Here is a 16,182-nt window from a genome sequence, read left to right on the forward strand (position 1 = left end):
TCATACTACAAGTAAGGATATTGAAATAAATTTTATTATTATTATTGTTATTATTATTATTATTATTATTATTATTATTATTATTATTATCATTATTGTTGTTGTTGTTATTATTATTATCATCATTATTGTCAATATTATTATCATTATTGTTATTATTATTATTATTATTATTATTATTATTATTATTATTATTATTATTATTATCATTATTATTATTATTATTACAAGGTCTTAATTTCAGCAGATTCTTTGAATTGCTAAATGGCACTATCACAGATTCATCAGTAGGTGGGGTAACGGTGGCAAGACACATTTTTAGAGGTAGTTTGAAGCTGATGAAGGAAAATATTTAACGCATAAAAAAAAAAAAAAAAAAAAAAAAAAACATGCATCTGGGAATTGGCACATTGGTCTGCAAGTATTTGAAATATGATGAATTCGTTGCTCCAGGCTGATGGATCTAGAATTTTTAAAGGTTATGCAACGACGCAAAATATCACATACATAAAAAAATAAATACAAGAAAATCAATATATTATAAGAAAATATGCAAACAAAAATCCAATAAAATTTTGACGAATTAACAAAACAAATGTGAAACAGAGAAAATAATAAAAGCTGAGAGCTGTAAAATCAGCTGCTTTGGTGGAGGCACGCGTGGCGTTAATGGACGCGGCTTTTCCCCTCCTACTGCTCCTCAGTCTGCCTTTAGTTGCAGACTGACAGGCTTCTTCCAGCGGTAGGAGTCCTTTTTATTTATTTATTTATTTATTTATTTATCTATTATTATTATCATTATTATTATTATGAATATTATTATTATTTATTTTACTACTTATTTATTTATTTATTTATTTATTTTTTGCTTAAGACATTTCTTTGGTGACCTGCGGTGCCTGCTGTATTTCAGAGATTCTCATTTTGCAACTTCATTAAAAATATGAGTAAGCTTAACCTATCCCAAAATATAATGTGCACTGCAAGCGCTGGACAAGAGTAAGAGTGCTTGAAACGGATTTCTGCAGTCCCATGTTACATCTCTACAGCATACTGTGCTATGTGGTATCCCACAAAGCAGAAAAGTGTTACTTACTGAAGCACAGGCAAAATGGGTCTTATTAAAGATCATACGCATGACACAAGACAAAGCGCGGCGGCCGCAGTTCAAAGTCAGTTGTTGCGCTGTGTGCCCAGCAGAGGAGGTGATCCTCGTTCCCTTCTGCTGGTGACAATCCAGTATTTATTTTAATTGGTTTATTTATTATTATTATTATTATTATTATTTTTTTTTTTTCATTTTATTTTATTTTTTTTACTTTTTTTAAACACTAACATGTGGGAACACACACACACACACACACACACACACACACACACATATATATATATATATATATATATATATATATATATATATATATATATATATATATATATATATATATATATATATATATATATATATATATATATTGTTGTGATGGGGAGGGGGGTGGCTAGCAGCACTGTGACGTCTGGTAGTGAAGTTAGGCATTGGCAATGATACATAAGCTGCAGGCTGAGGCAGCCTGGAGAGACCAGAAGTGGCATGGAAGCTGACTGGTTGGGAGAGCAGCAGTGAGATGGCCAATCACAGAGGGACCAACATTATATAAGGGGCTGTGGTGGCCTCCAAGCGAGTGATCACCGGCAACACCTGTGCCACCAGCCTACAATATGCTCCCTTTGTGTTACGCTATGATGCTAGTCACATGCCACTGCCACTACATGATTGCGCCCTGGAGCATGCTGTGAGGATTGTGTGCCCTGGCAGTCTGAGACAATGAGTACCTGACACTGAGGTGTGTGTGTGTGTGTGACATGTGCATGACCTGATATGGCGTGGACTACCAGAGAAGACAGCTGTACAGTGCTGTTGGCGAGCTGCGACTCTGTAGTGTACTGTGCAGTGCTACTGTACTGTGAGTTTGAACGCACTACCCTGCAATATAGATGCTTTGCTGAGTGAAGCTGGTGGTGCATGCCTTACTAGTACTGTAGCATGTTAGTGTGCCTCATGTCCTGTGGTACTGCTCTGTGCGGACAATAAGACAGGAGTGCCAGTGAGACTGTGTTTTGTTGCCCTTCCCTCTCTCAATAGTCTGTTGAGTCCAGACAGGTGTCATGTGTGCATGCCTTCCTCCTACTAGCCAAATGAGCCTAACAACAACAATAGTTGTGGACCCTTGATGTGTATGCTGACCACCCTGGGCTGCTGCAGTGGTTAAGTGTGTACCTGAAGGCACCTGAAGGTGAAGAAGAGGCATGCACAACAATATATATATATATATATATATATATATATATATATATATATATATATATATATATATATATATATATATATATATATGGGAGGCAGTAGACACCTGCTGTAATGATGATTACTACCAGTGAGGTCTTAAACACTGGATCAGAGGGTGCTATGAACTTATCATTAAACCCAGCTGTGACCTCACTGAACTTTTCTCTTTGTGTCTCACAATACAAAGGGGCAGTCACAGCCTGTCTTCTAAAGACAACCTTCTTCCTTCACACAAAACTATGTGCACGTAATTACACACACACCCTTCACTCAGAATTAAAAATGATCATGGTGACACCTACACCAACCTCGGAGTCTCCATCTGGGGAGGGGACCACAAAATTAATGTCCCCAGGTTGGACTGCTCTTCTGGTATCTACCCTAAGTGTCTTGACACCTCCTTCAACATTTTCTTCATTAACTTCTGCAATATTTACAGTCTAAGATCTAATTTTCAATCTCTCCTCTATTAAACTTCTATTGAATCTTCTTTTCCTCACTGAGGCAACTGACAGTAGTCCCTTTTCTCTTTCCTCCTGCTTTCTCTATCTTTATTTTCAATCCAAAGCTGGATGTTGCATTTACGTGCACAGTGACTTAACTTGCTCTCGTGCCCATACTCTTCAATTTTCTGAATTTCCCACCATCTAGCTATAGAGTCACTCTGTGTTGTATACGTTTCATCTATCTCCTTCGACTATAAGAAATTCTTTGAGTACTTAACTTCCAAAGTGGGGCACATTCTAGCTCTCTTCCCTTTTGTGGAGATCTCCATTCTTGGAGACTTCACTGTTCACCACCAGCTTTGGCTCTCCTCTCCCTTCACTGACCATTCTGGTGAACTAGCCTACAACTTTGCTATCCTCCATGACCTAGAGCAACTGGTGCAAAATCTGACTTGGATTCCTGACCACCTTAGAGATACACATAACATTCTTGACCTTTTCCTAACCTCTACTCCAGCTTATGCTGTTACCCTATCTTCTCTGTTGGGCTCCTCCTATCACAATCTCATATCTGTATCTTGTCCTATTGCTCCAATCCCTCCTCAGGATCCCCCTAAGAGGAGGTGAGTCAGGCATTTTGCCTCTGCTAATTGGGGACCTTGAGGAGGTATTATGCTGTTTTTTCTTGGAATGACTACTGTTTCCATGTCAGAGACCTGTCTGTGTGTGCTGAGTGCATAATAGAGGTGATATTGCCTGGTATGGAGGCATACATTCTTCACTCTTTCTCTTGACCTAAACTTTCCAAACCTTGGTTTAACAAAGCCTGTTCCCAAGCTATACATGATAGAGAGGTGGCCCACAAAGGGTACTTGAGCCTTCCATCACTTGAATCTCATGCACTTTATATTTCTGCCTGAAATCATGCCAAGTCTGTTCTCCAACTAACCAAAAACTCCTTCATTAATAGTTTCAAAATCTTTCAAGATCTAACACCCCTCGTGACTTCCGGCATCTAGCCAAAAACATCTCCAATAACTTTGATTCTTCATCTTTCCCTCCTTTATTTTAACCAGGTGAAACCATTGCTGTCACATCTATCTCTAAAGCTGATCTCTTCACTCATCCCTTTGCTAAAAGCTCTATCTTAGACAATTCAGGACTTGTTCCTCCCTCTCCTTCATCCTCTGACTACTTCATGCAACCTATTAAAATCCTTCACAGTGATGTTTTCCATGCCCTTTCTGGCTTAAACCCTTGGAGAGATTATGAACCTGATGGAGTCCATCCTATTGTTTTCTGAAACTGTGCCTCCATGGTCACACCTCACCTAGTCAAACTCTTTCGACTCTGTCTTTCAACATCTACCTTTCCTTCTTGCTAAAAGTTTGCCTACATTCAGCCTGTTCCGAAAAAGGGTGACCGTTCTAATCCCATGAACTACTGTCCTACTGCCTTAATTTCCTGGCTATCTAAAGTTTTTTAATCTATCCTCAACAGGAAAATTCTTAAACATCTATCACTTCACAACCTTCTATCTGATCGCCAGAATGGGTTCCATCAAGAACGCTCTACAGGTGATCTTCTGGCTTCCCTTATTGAGTCTTGGTCATCCTCTTTTAGAGATTTTGATGAAACTTTTGCTGTTGCCTTAGACATATCATATCAAAGCTTTTGATAGAGTCTGGCACAAAGCTTTGATTTCCAAACTTTTCAATGGCTTCTATCCTTCTCTTTGTAACTTCGTTTCCCTTCTGACCGTTCTATTGCTGCTGTGGTAAATGGTCACTGTCCTTCTAAATCTAGTAACAGTGGTGTTCCTCAGGGTTCTGTACTTTCACCCACTCTCTTCCTATTATCAGTGATCTTCTAAACCAAACTTCTTGTCCTATCTACTCCTACACTGATGATATCATCCTCCACTTTTCCATGTCTTTTCCTAAATGTCCAGCCCTTCAGGAAGTAAACAATGCAAGCTGGGAAGCCACAGAATGTCTGACTTCTGATCTCTCCAAAATTTCTGATTGGGGCAGAGGAAACTTAGTATTGTTCAATGTCTCAGAACTCAATTCCTCTATCTATCAACTCAACACAACATTCCAGACAACTATCCCCTCTTCTTCAATGACACTCAACTCTCCCCCTCTTCTACACTGAACATCCTTGGTCTGTCCTTTACTTATAATCTAAACTGGAAACTTTACATCTCATCTTTAGCTAAAACAGCTTCTATGAAGTTAGGCACTGTGTCATCTCTACCAATTTTTCTCACCCCACACCCCAGCTGCTAACCCTATACAGGGGCTTTATCCACCCATGTATGGGGTATGCTTCACATGTATGGGGGGTCTTCCACTCATACTGCTATTTTAGACAGTGGAATCAAAAGCTTTTCGTCTTATCAATCCCTCTCCTCTGACTGATTGTCTTCTGCCTCTTTCTCATCGCTACAATGTTGCATCTCTTGCTATCTTTTATCGCTATTTTCATACTAACTGCTCTTCTGATCTTGTTAACTACGAGTATATACCTCCCCTCCTGCGGCCTCGCTGCACAAGACTTTCTTCTTTCTCTCATCCCTATAATGTCCACCTCTCTAATGGAAGAGTTAACCAGTATTCTCAAACAGTCATTCCTTTCTCTGGTAAACTCTGTACCTCAGTGCCTGCTCCTGTATTTCCTCCTTCCTAAGACTTGAACTCTTTCAAGAGGGAGGTTTCAAGACACTTATTCTTCAATTTTTAATGATTCTCTCGACGTCTGTTTTGGGACCAGCACCTAAGTGGGAATTTTTTTTTTCTAGTTTTGTTTCCTTTGGTCAGCGACCGTCTTATGAAAAAAAAAAAAAAAAAAAAAAAAAAAAAATATATATATATATATATATATATATATATATATATATATATATATATATATATATATATATATATATATATATATATATATATATATATATATATATATATATATATATATATATATATATATATATATATATATATATATATATATATATATATATATATATATATATATGGCATATACATTTACCATTAATGAAGCTACAGTATTCCTAGCTCCCTTGGGAATTGCACCCGTTTCATCATCATGATTAATGATGTCTTAAACACTGTACATAGCAACAAGAATTGAGTCCCTACCATGCATGGTGGCAAGTATTTACTCTGTACAATATTTACTGATGGAATGTTGCCTTACTAACTGTTGAAGTAAAGGCATGAAGGAAAGAATAGCGATCTAGTAACTCATTGATAATGAACAAGCAGAGAGAGAGAGAGAGAGAGAGAGAGAGAGAGAGAGAGAGAGAGAGAGAGAGAGAGAGAGAGAGAGAGAGAGAGAGAGAGAGAGAGAGAGAGAGAGAGAGAGAGAGTGTGTGTGTGTGTGTGTGTGTGTGTGTGTGTGTGTGTGTGTGTGTGTGTGTGTGTGTGTGTGTGTGTGTGTGTGTGTGTGTGTGAAAAGAAAGCCTTGTGCCTAAGCATTCCTTAAAACATTTAGCATCTACAAAAAGAAAATTGACCCTTATTGTACACATACTAACTATAAGTAATTTCATATTTTTAAAAACTCCATCATTATGCAACTAAGAATGCCAGACCACAATAACTGACTTGATATTCCATTACCTTAAATAAGTAAACAAATAAAATAAAAGAAAAACAATAAAAAAAAAGCAATGAAAGGAATATTACACTGCCGTGCGACAATAACGTACTCACTCCGTTTTTGCAGTAATAAATAATTAGTAGAATACTATGCAAATGCAAATTTTAATTCACTACTCTGCTAAACAAAAATTTCCATCCGTAAAATATTTAAAACCCCTTAGGCCATTCATGGTGAATAAAAATATATTTATTTACCCTATTCTGATGTTGAATATGAGGTTTATGAACTATATAATGAATTGTGCAATATTTTCAAAGTATCTTACAGGCTACCAGGCAAAGAGCACCAAACAAATACTTTATATTTCTAAACACCTTTAATGTCAAAAAATTTTTTTTCCTACTGAAAGGATTGTCACATTTTCTGTTGATTAAACCAAGCACTCCAAAAATAACACCCAAGAAGCTTCTGGTTATTGGTGTTCATTGGATTCTATTATAATGTGAAGAGATATATACATTCCCCACCCTCCACACACACACACACATGTATTTAAAAAATAAATTTTGTTTTAAGAATAACAGAAAATATTTATTATGCTCTACAAAATTGATCAATAACAGTATAACTTGTGTATACAGAACAAGTTACCAAAGTAAACAGACATTAAAACAAGTTTAATATATAATGTTTCTCTAGAACAGTGGTTCTCAAACTATGGGTCGCGACCCAAAGTTGGGTTGCGAGATCAATTTTGATGGGTTGCAGGGACACATGAACATTATCATGCTTTCAGTGTTTCAGTGTATTTCAGTTACTTAATTGAATTATTCTTCTTTAACCACAAATTACTTTTGTTATGTATGTTCATCTTCCCCCCACCTCCCTCCTCCTGGGCCCCACATAATGGTGTCTCTGACTGCTTACACAAGCTGTACACATTATTTATTTTTTTCCAAAATAAAGTATATATATCATTGTACATTTTCTTTCTCTTTACTTTACTCTGGGTTGCGAAGGAATGAAATGTTCCAAATAGGGTCGCTCATGAAAAAGTTTGAGAACCACTGCTCTAGAACAATAACAATTTATGTGATTCATAGCACCTAGAAAAATTAAGATATTCATTTACATCTGCCTACACTGATCCATCTATACAGATAGATGTACATGGATAAAAGCAATATGTGATATTACTTACATCAATCTATATCATATACCAAACTAAAATCCATCTTAAAGGGAAGCAGCCCAGACATGTCACTTTTGTTTCATTACATGAGTGAAAAAAAGAATTGGGAGTTGCAAAATTAATAACAAAGAAAAGAAGTAAAGAAAGGATGGCAGAAATCTGCAAATAAGACAAATATATATGAGTGGAGCACAAAATAGGAAATGGAATGTAATGCAAGAAAATATGTGATGGAAATTAGGAAAAGTGATAAACTGCAGTGACAGGGACAGTGGCGGCTCGTGACTGTTACTGATGGGGGGGGCTGTCTCACATTCAGACAAATAAAATCTTAAATGCTTTTATTGTTATTGTTTAACATACCATTGATTGATAGATTATAAAGATAGAGAGAGAATTATTTAATTCTTTAGGTCTTATCCTAACAGTAAATGCTTGATTTCCTTAGTGCTGGCTTAGGCTATTTGAAAAGGAAGTCCATTCTCCTGTTCCTGTTTTGTGCAAACAGATCAATAACTTTTTCTTAACTTCTTAACTTCACATCCACAGAGCCATGTTTTCCTTTGGTACCAATCACAATTAAAACTGCGAATATACTTCTTGTTGTGGCTTACTCCTTCTTGCACAATTTTAATATCTGGTAATGGGCGATTGTTTTAATTGCTATCTTCTCTTGAAGTGTTAACTGTGAAAAATTGAGTTCTTTCAATGCAGAAACCGTCTTTGCTTCTTGTGCCATTTTGCAAAATACTACTAGGCCTACTTGGGAAAAGAAAAAAAAATACTATCTTATACGATGTTTCTGTGATTTTACACCATCTATGATAATCAAGATTGAGCACAAGCCATCACTGATCAATAATATTTTAAAATCATCCCTGACAAATTGAAAAATACGATCAAAAACAAGACTGACGCAAGAACACTCACCTAACCACAACAACGGCCGAGACAAGACTGCGCTGGACGCAGTCCACACTTGCCATTCCGCCCAGGAAGCCTCCCCCCCCATTTCTCCCCGCTTTCGTATCATTAAATAGTAAATAATTTCCGTACTTCCTCATTGTTTTGCAGTATTTTTTCTTCATATAAACATATGAGAATTGGTGTTTTCATGTGAATAATAGTCAAACATAAATAAATTAACATTATTTTCGTGAATCCTAGAAATCCACTGAGGGGGCTGCAGTCTCGCAGTCCCTATTGATGAGCCGCCACTGGACAGGGAGTACAAAGACCACCTACATCCTTTCATGATAAAGATTTCTCTTAACTTCAGATAAATTTCCTAAAGATTCTTTGAATGACTCAAAGGAGGATGATTACATTGGCATTATGTGGTAAAAAAAAAAAAAATATATATATATATATATATATATATATATATATATATATATATATATATATATATATATATATATATATATATATATATATATATATATATATATATATATATGGATGTTAGCTGGAGGAAAGAAGTCATGTAATGACCAGGAGCACAAAAACCCCAACATTTTCTTGGGACCTGACGATTGTCATTGTCCTGATGTTTAAGGCACTGTTCTTGTGTTCTCCTGGTTAGATGTTCAATCCCAGGCAAAAGCCTCTCATGGCTGAAGATCAATTTCTCAATGTTTATATCATGTGGCCAAGGGGGACAGGATAAGATAACTAGTACATGGATATATATACTAGGAAACCATAGAAATTCAAAAGTAAAAAAACAAAACAACATTATCCTGGATCCTAAAGTGATACAAGATAACTGATTATCACGAAAACATATTAACAAGATATGGAACATGAATGAAGAACCTGTTCAAGTCTAGGGAAGTCTGTGAACTAAGTTATATCTCAAAACACAACAGATTCCTCTTTCCAGCTATAAGCTGAGGTGTGAACCAAAATTACCAAAGATTTAGTATACACACAACTGATAATTATGCATTACCAAGACACTTCCCTTAAAGAAAGAAAGAAGAGAAATAGTAGATTATATTACAATACTATATAAACAAATAAAAAGATATGAAGAATTTGATAAAAAAGATTACTACTGTACTATAGTGGAGGTTGGGTGACTGAAGAGACACAAGTGGAAGTTGAGAAAGAAGTTCTGAAAAGCATTTAAAAGTAAAGCTTCTCCAATACAAGCATAGATATAAGAAGTGAGAAAGGAAAGGGATACACATCAACTTTAAGAAATTATGGATATATTATATAACACAGGTATGAAGGAAGATGTGATTAACCCAGGTCTTGTATACTACTACTAGGTAGTAGTAGTATACACACACACACACACACACACACACACACACACACACACACACACACACACACACACACACACACAGAAAATACATATAAAGGTTGGCAGATATATAAACAGACATATGGACGGATAAATAGGTAGATGTTGATAACTGGAATGAATAACTATAGTATGTAGTTGAAATTCAACAGATTATACAGGATGAACCATACAATCAAACAAGACATTTTAACTTCAATAAATACATTAGATAAGCCAATTTGCATTAAATATGATATGACTGAGAAATTCTAAGTTTCCAGTATAAAGGTCATGCTGCAAACATTACGTTAAATTAATTTAAATCCCTCATACATGTGTAGTAATAAAAAATTTTCTGACTGTAAAATTAAATGAAAGATAAACCTAAGATATCATTCATGCATAAATAACCTAAATAGTAAAGACTGAGAACAGTTTCAGTACTCAATTTGTACTTCACAATTTGCAATGTCTAATGAAAATCTTACCTCATACATTTTTAAGCACTGTAGTCTCTTTGAATGGTCCTTTTCTGCAACGTATAAAAATGGATTTTTGTAAAGGTACAAGTATATGAATAGACTATGTAAGTTACAACAATCTGATTATAAAATATTAATTATACTCAGATAATGCATATTCTTTCATGAAGTGAGTAATAAAAAGGCCATGAAAATTTATTTTGATGAATATTGAACATAATCCTCTAAAACAGCTTAAACCAAATTAACAGCAAACTTTATTAAGTCCTCATGTATGCTTTAAATACCCTTTTGTTAAACAGTATAGTGCCACAGTGCTCATTATAAATAATTTGTATCAATATTTTCATTGCTTTACATAACATATTTCATCCTTTTATATTACGACATTGATATGAATATTTGGTCGAATCTAAGCAGAAAATAGCTTTTTACAGTAGTCACCACAGGTTAACCTTATCTTGAACCCATGCCCAGTCACCTTCCTTGGCAAGGAAGGTGACTGGTGCACTCACAAAGTTCTTGCCACTTCCCATGGCACATTTCCTTGCACTTTGAATGAATAATTGATCCCTCATTACCTTTTTTCAGTGTTAGCATCATTCCATGGCTGAGTGTCTGCAGACATAAAGATGAGGTAGATGGTTCCTCCAAAAATGTAGATGAGTGACACCACATGGAACACTTCTCTCCAACTGCTCAGCGTTTGCTGTGAAAGAAAGGCAGTCATGGCCTTGCCTGCATGCTGAAAATAGAACTAGAACGGGTGGAATGTTTTGAACAAGAAGCAAGGATTTGGATAGGGAGAGGTGAAGCTCATCTGCTATGACCACCCTCTTGGGGTGATGCTCCCAGGGGGAGCAAGCTGTTGTAGAGAGATAGATTGGTGTATCAGGTTAAGCGTACACTTTACATTTTTAAATGTTTAAGTATGAATATAGCTAAACAAGTGCATGAAACGTACAAAAAAAAATGAAATGATTACATATGAAAGAAGATAAGCGTTACATAAGATATGCAGATAAAGGTGGATCATACATAAAAACTAAACATATCACAAAACCTATTTGTATATTTAGAAATGAATAAGAAACAATCAAATTGAAAATAACAGACTTGGTGTGCCCAATAAAGGTGAAAAGATTAAATAAGGGAATCAAATACACCACTGTAAGGTGGTTTGGCCATGTGGAAATGACAAAGATATATTTAAAGGAGTATTATGAGTATAATAGATCCAGTGAATGTAAGAGGACAACTTTCTGTGAAATCAAATAAGACAGCATGCTGCAGTACAACAGAAAAAGTCGAGGGAAAAAATAAAAGGATTAAAGCATGCTTGGAGGGAATGCAAAGACAAATAAATTGAGATGATTTTGATGTGGGTATTGCTTAGGGAGAGTTCTTAAAAACAAATATTATATGTATATAATCAGACAGATTTTTTAATAAAAAGCAACTTACTTGGTTATTTATGATCATCCCAGTTACAGCTGGAGCAAGAAATCCTGGTATTGTTGCCACTGTGTTTGATATGCCTGTCAAGGTCCCTGCAAAGTTTGGAGCCAACTCCTTGGAGAAAAATTGTGGATAATTTCTGATACTTGTCCATTACCACAGATATATTTTACCTTGTATTTTTTGCTTATTCATTTATTTATTTTGTTTATTTATTTATTTTTTTTTTTGCACCATATGACTGTGATGTGGCACTTTCTCTTAAGAAAAAAAAAAAAAAGTATTCTTCTGTGTTGAATCCCAATCAGTAATGAGTTATAATCAGCTACATTACTTGCCTGAAAGCCACAGTGCAGTCCGCACGTTGAGGCTCCACCTGAACCCAAAGCAATACAGATAAGAATCACAGCTCGCTGCCTATCACACCCCACCCACGGAACAAGGAGCAGCACTGCCGCTGGAATGTGGTTTGCTGGGAATGGTTAGGTCACAAAATTAGCAACAATGAAGAGAACTGGAGTACATACAAAGAGAAATCTGTGTCAGAATGTAAGAAAGTACCTGTATTTGTGTTTATAAACTAGAACAGAACACAGACAGTGACACAGGAATGCTTATAGTGCACAACATTTTCTTACCTATGATCATAGAGATTTTCCGGATGTTCTTGGTGGAGAGCTTTCCTGTTTCTAAAAGATGATCCATATATGACGAATATGTCAAATTAAACACCCACATCACCATGTAAGGAAGTGCTGAGATTAAACCATTCTGACAAAGAAAGGCAGATTTTATTAGGCCTATACATGTATTCTTCAGTACATATGAAAGCTATTCAAGTAATACTGTAGAAATATATTCTCTAGTATAAGGACTATTCTTGTAATGATGCGTGAGTTTTTTTTTTTTTTTTTTTTTTGAGAAAAGATTATGATGTTTCTCAAGTCCAGACATGAAAAAAACCAGCCAAAAGTTTTTCAGGATTTTTTTATTAATTTCTTTTACATTACAGATGTGAGTATTGAAAAGAGAGTAGCATGTGAGATCTTAATGACATGGAAGAAGAATGACAACTTTTAATATTTGTGGTGGGGATGTCCTAAAGATGTGCTGGTGGTGGAGTGAAGAAGGAAAGCATATGGCTGAGTGAAAAATTAAGAATGGCTGTAGCTGAAAAGAAATGTGCAAATAAATAGTGGTTGCAGAGGACAGCACAAGTGTTGTATGAGACATATATGGAGATAAAAGATGGTCAGGCATGATATAAAGATGAAAGCAGATGAGAGATGGAACAGGCAACTCACAAAAAAATTCCAAATGAATAAGATATTTTGGATGGTGGTGAAGTGTGTGTGAAAGATTATCTGGCTAGGAAAGATGAGAAAGTAAGAACAGAGATGTTGAATGAGGATGCTCATTCAACAGTGATCAACAGTGAATGGGCAAACATTTTGAGAGATACCTGAATGTATTAGAGAGAGAGAGAGAGAGAGAGAGAGAGAGAGAGAGAGAGAGAGAGAGAGAGAGAGAGAGAGAGAGAGAGAGAGAGAGAGAGAGAATGCATGAGTGAGTGAATGAGAAAAAGTGAGAACGAGTGACTGAGTAAGTGAGAAGGAGAGTGTGATTGAGTGTGTGAGATTATGGTTTTATTACATACTCTTCATGTACAATGATACCAATTTATGGATTCACCAATGGGAATATTTATAAATACTGGTGTACTTTTGAGTGCTAAAGGTAATATTTAACATAAGATGTTAATAGAAGGTTATCGAGGCTACAAAACTAATTTGTGAGAAGCAATATAATTTTACATGAGGCAGGATTATAATATGTACACAAGTAATTTGCTATTAAATATATTTGGCAAAAGGTAAATATGTGTGTTTAGAGAATTTACACATTTAGAGAAAGCATATAACAATAAATTGGGAAAGGTGTGGTGTTTTGAGAATATTAAAGAGAGTGAAAAATCCTCATATTTGAAAAGATCTGCAAAAGTTATGCTATTTGTACAATGACATAAGAAAAATCTAATTTGAAATACTAGTACACAGTTCATTTCAAGGCAGTCACACAAAAGTCTGAATACACCAACCTGTTTCATGTTGAAGTGCTGAATATTTCTGAGATATGTGGGAAGTTCTGTGAGCAAGCAGTAGAAGCCCCAATTATGGCATACATGTGCCACCACCAAAGTCATGAAGGGCACTGAGGTTAGGATTGATCTCCAAGGTACATTCTGTCCCTAAAAAGGAAAAATATTATGATTTGTAGCATTTCCAACCTCTAAGTTAATAATTTCATATGAAACTCAGGCATTATTATATTTTCTAGTTGTCTTTGGAGGTCTTACATAGAAATGCTTTTGTGTTAAAGCATCACATACATATACCTCCTTACCAAAGACTGAAATATTGTAGAGATTATCCAAGGATTCTAGACAAAAATATGGATTCTGGCATAAACATCATGCACATGCATCTCACTGATAACAATGTCTAAATTTATACCACAATCAAGGACCATTACCTTACAATTGCACTATGTTATCATTATATCTACTTACATACTTGTCATCTTATTTATCTATTTTATTATTTTCTTTTTAATTTATATCTGTTTTTGAGAATTCCCAGCTAGGGGATGGCTATGAGAGAGTTCCACAGGACAGCAACCTCAAAAAATGATGGCTGGAAAAATATGTAAGGACAATTGTAGCCACAGCAAGCCCAAATAACAAGAAATCATGCTGTGGTGCTTAGCAACAACTGGTGCTAAGTGGCTTGTTGGTGTAATACATCAATATCCCAGCACCACAGGCAACAATTTTCACACCAGCTGTCAGCTCACACCACAACTACCTACATCCAATCCCACCATGTGTATAATGCCAAAGATTTCTCTAAAACAGACTTCATCAATGTCAAAACAAACTAAGGATTTATGTCAAATAGGAACATTACAGAAACATACACAAATACACAGAATGAGGGAATACAGGAGATGCAAGTAAAAGAGACAAGAAATCAAGAAACTGCTGTAAGAGCTGGATGTTAGAGAAACTTTGGGACTTACTTAAAGAAACAAAAAAATGTGATGCAAACATATTCTATAAAGAGAAAAGTTCAATGTAATAAAATAAATAAATAAATGAAAATAAATAAGTAAAAGGAAAAAGTGCCAAAAATAATGTCAGATTACAAGAAAGAAGAGGACAATTTTTTTTATTAATTTGATCTCACCATTTTTCCTCTATGGTGTCCAATGGACTGCCTTATATAATGCTTTTCAGCAGCTGAGATGGTGGGATGGTCATCTGGGGTGTCATAAGCATATCTAAACCAGAACCAGCTCCAAACAAGACAGATAAATCCAGATAGGTAAAAAACAGATGGCCATCCCCATTCTGTTTCCGTCAGCCATCCACTTACTGACAAGGTTATTACAGTGCCAATTAGAGTGCCTGTAATTAATTAAAGAATTACCATATGATTGTGAAATTATAATATCATCCAATAAACATTTACATTACAAGGCCATATATTTCTTAATACTGTATGATAAAAATACCTCCACAACTACGTGATATAGACCGTGCCCTTTCCTGAGGTGGAATCCAATGAGAGATCATCACATTCGTGGCAGGATAGGTCACTCCCTACGGGTGACACATGACATAAAAATGGCATTCACATTGATCAACACAAGTATATATAGTGTGGCAGTTTATTTTCATTACTGTGATGACTACTAATAATAATGACCTTACATCATCACAACACACACCCACACACACACACACACACACACAAAGATGTTAAGCAAACCATGATGGTGAATACAATGAGACAGAGGGTGAATGGGCCTATGAGATGCACAGGAGAAGAACCATCACAGTTGGACTTAGTGTTTACAAAAATCCCAGAAAGTAGACCAAGTATACATTGTCTGAGCCCAATGGGAAGAAGCAATCATGTGATAATACAAATAGTATCACAGATGGAAAAAGTGTTGCACAGGAAAGAGTAATACAGAAATGGGAGACAGAACTATGCTAAGGCAAAATTTGCAGAACTTAATACATCTTATGGAAAAACTAACTGAAAAGAGCTATTTGAAGGTAAAGTAGTGCAAGAAAAATATGAGATATTTTTCAGCAAGTATAGAGAGGGGATGTAACAATTTGCACCAAGTTATAAAGTGAAAATCAGAAAACATGAATGGTATAATGCCAGGTGTGTAGAAGCAAAAAAGAAAAAGGACAGGGCATGGAAGAAAATGAGACAACTGAACAGAAATGCTAGAGAAGAATACAGAAAGGCAAGGAA

The 16,182-nt window shown here is 35.6% G+C and overlaps 1 protein-coding gene and 1 long non-coding RNA gene across 4 annotated transcripts in view; one reads left to right on the plus strand and one right to left on the minus strand.

Moving 5' to 3' along the window:
• Positions 1 to 229: 229 nt before the first annotated feature.
• LOC135110288 (uncharacterized) lies at positions 230 to 12,634 on the plus strand. Its single transcript, XR_010273176.1, has 2 exons — positions 230 to 742; positions 10,985 to 12,634. It is a non-coding gene; the product is annotated as an uncharacterized LOC135110288 (long non-coding RNA).
• The window catches only part of LOC135110276 (sialin-like), a 12,640-nt gene continuing 6,359 nt past the window's right edge, over positions 9,902 to 16,182 (minus strand). For all 3 annotated transcript variants that reach the window (XM_064022436.1, XM_064022446.1, XM_064022454.1), the window contains 8 exons: positions 15,425 to 15,512; positions 15,097 to 15,317; positions 13,950 to 14,099; positions 12,490 to 12,622; positions 12,190 to 12,323; positions 11,858 to 11,965; positions 10,975 to 11,102; positions 9,902 to 10,443 (listed from right to left, as the gene is read on the minus strand). In XM_064022436.1, the coding sequence (XP_063878506.1) occupies positions 10,401 to 10,443; positions 10,975 to 11,102; positions 11,858 to 11,965; positions 12,190 to 12,323; positions 12,490 to 12,622; positions 13,950 to 14,099; positions 15,097 to 15,317; positions 15,425 to 15,512 (1,005 nt within the window). In that variant the 3' untranslated portion in view covers positions 9,902 to 10,400. The remainder of the gene's footprint in view (positions 10,444 to 10,974; positions 11,103 to 11,857; positions 11,966 to 12,189; positions 12,324 to 12,489; positions 12,623 to 13,949; positions 14,100 to 15,096; positions 15,318 to 15,424; positions 15,513 to 16,182) is intronic.

The sequence above is a fragment of the Scylla paramamosain genome, chromosome 2 (assembly GCF_035594125.1).
Source record: "Scylla paramamosain isolate STU-SP2022 chromosome 2, ASM3559412v1, whole genome shotgun sequence".
Classification (NCBI taxonomy): Eukaryota; Metazoa; Arthropoda; class Malacostraca; order Decapoda; family Portunidae; genus Scylla; species Scylla paramamosain.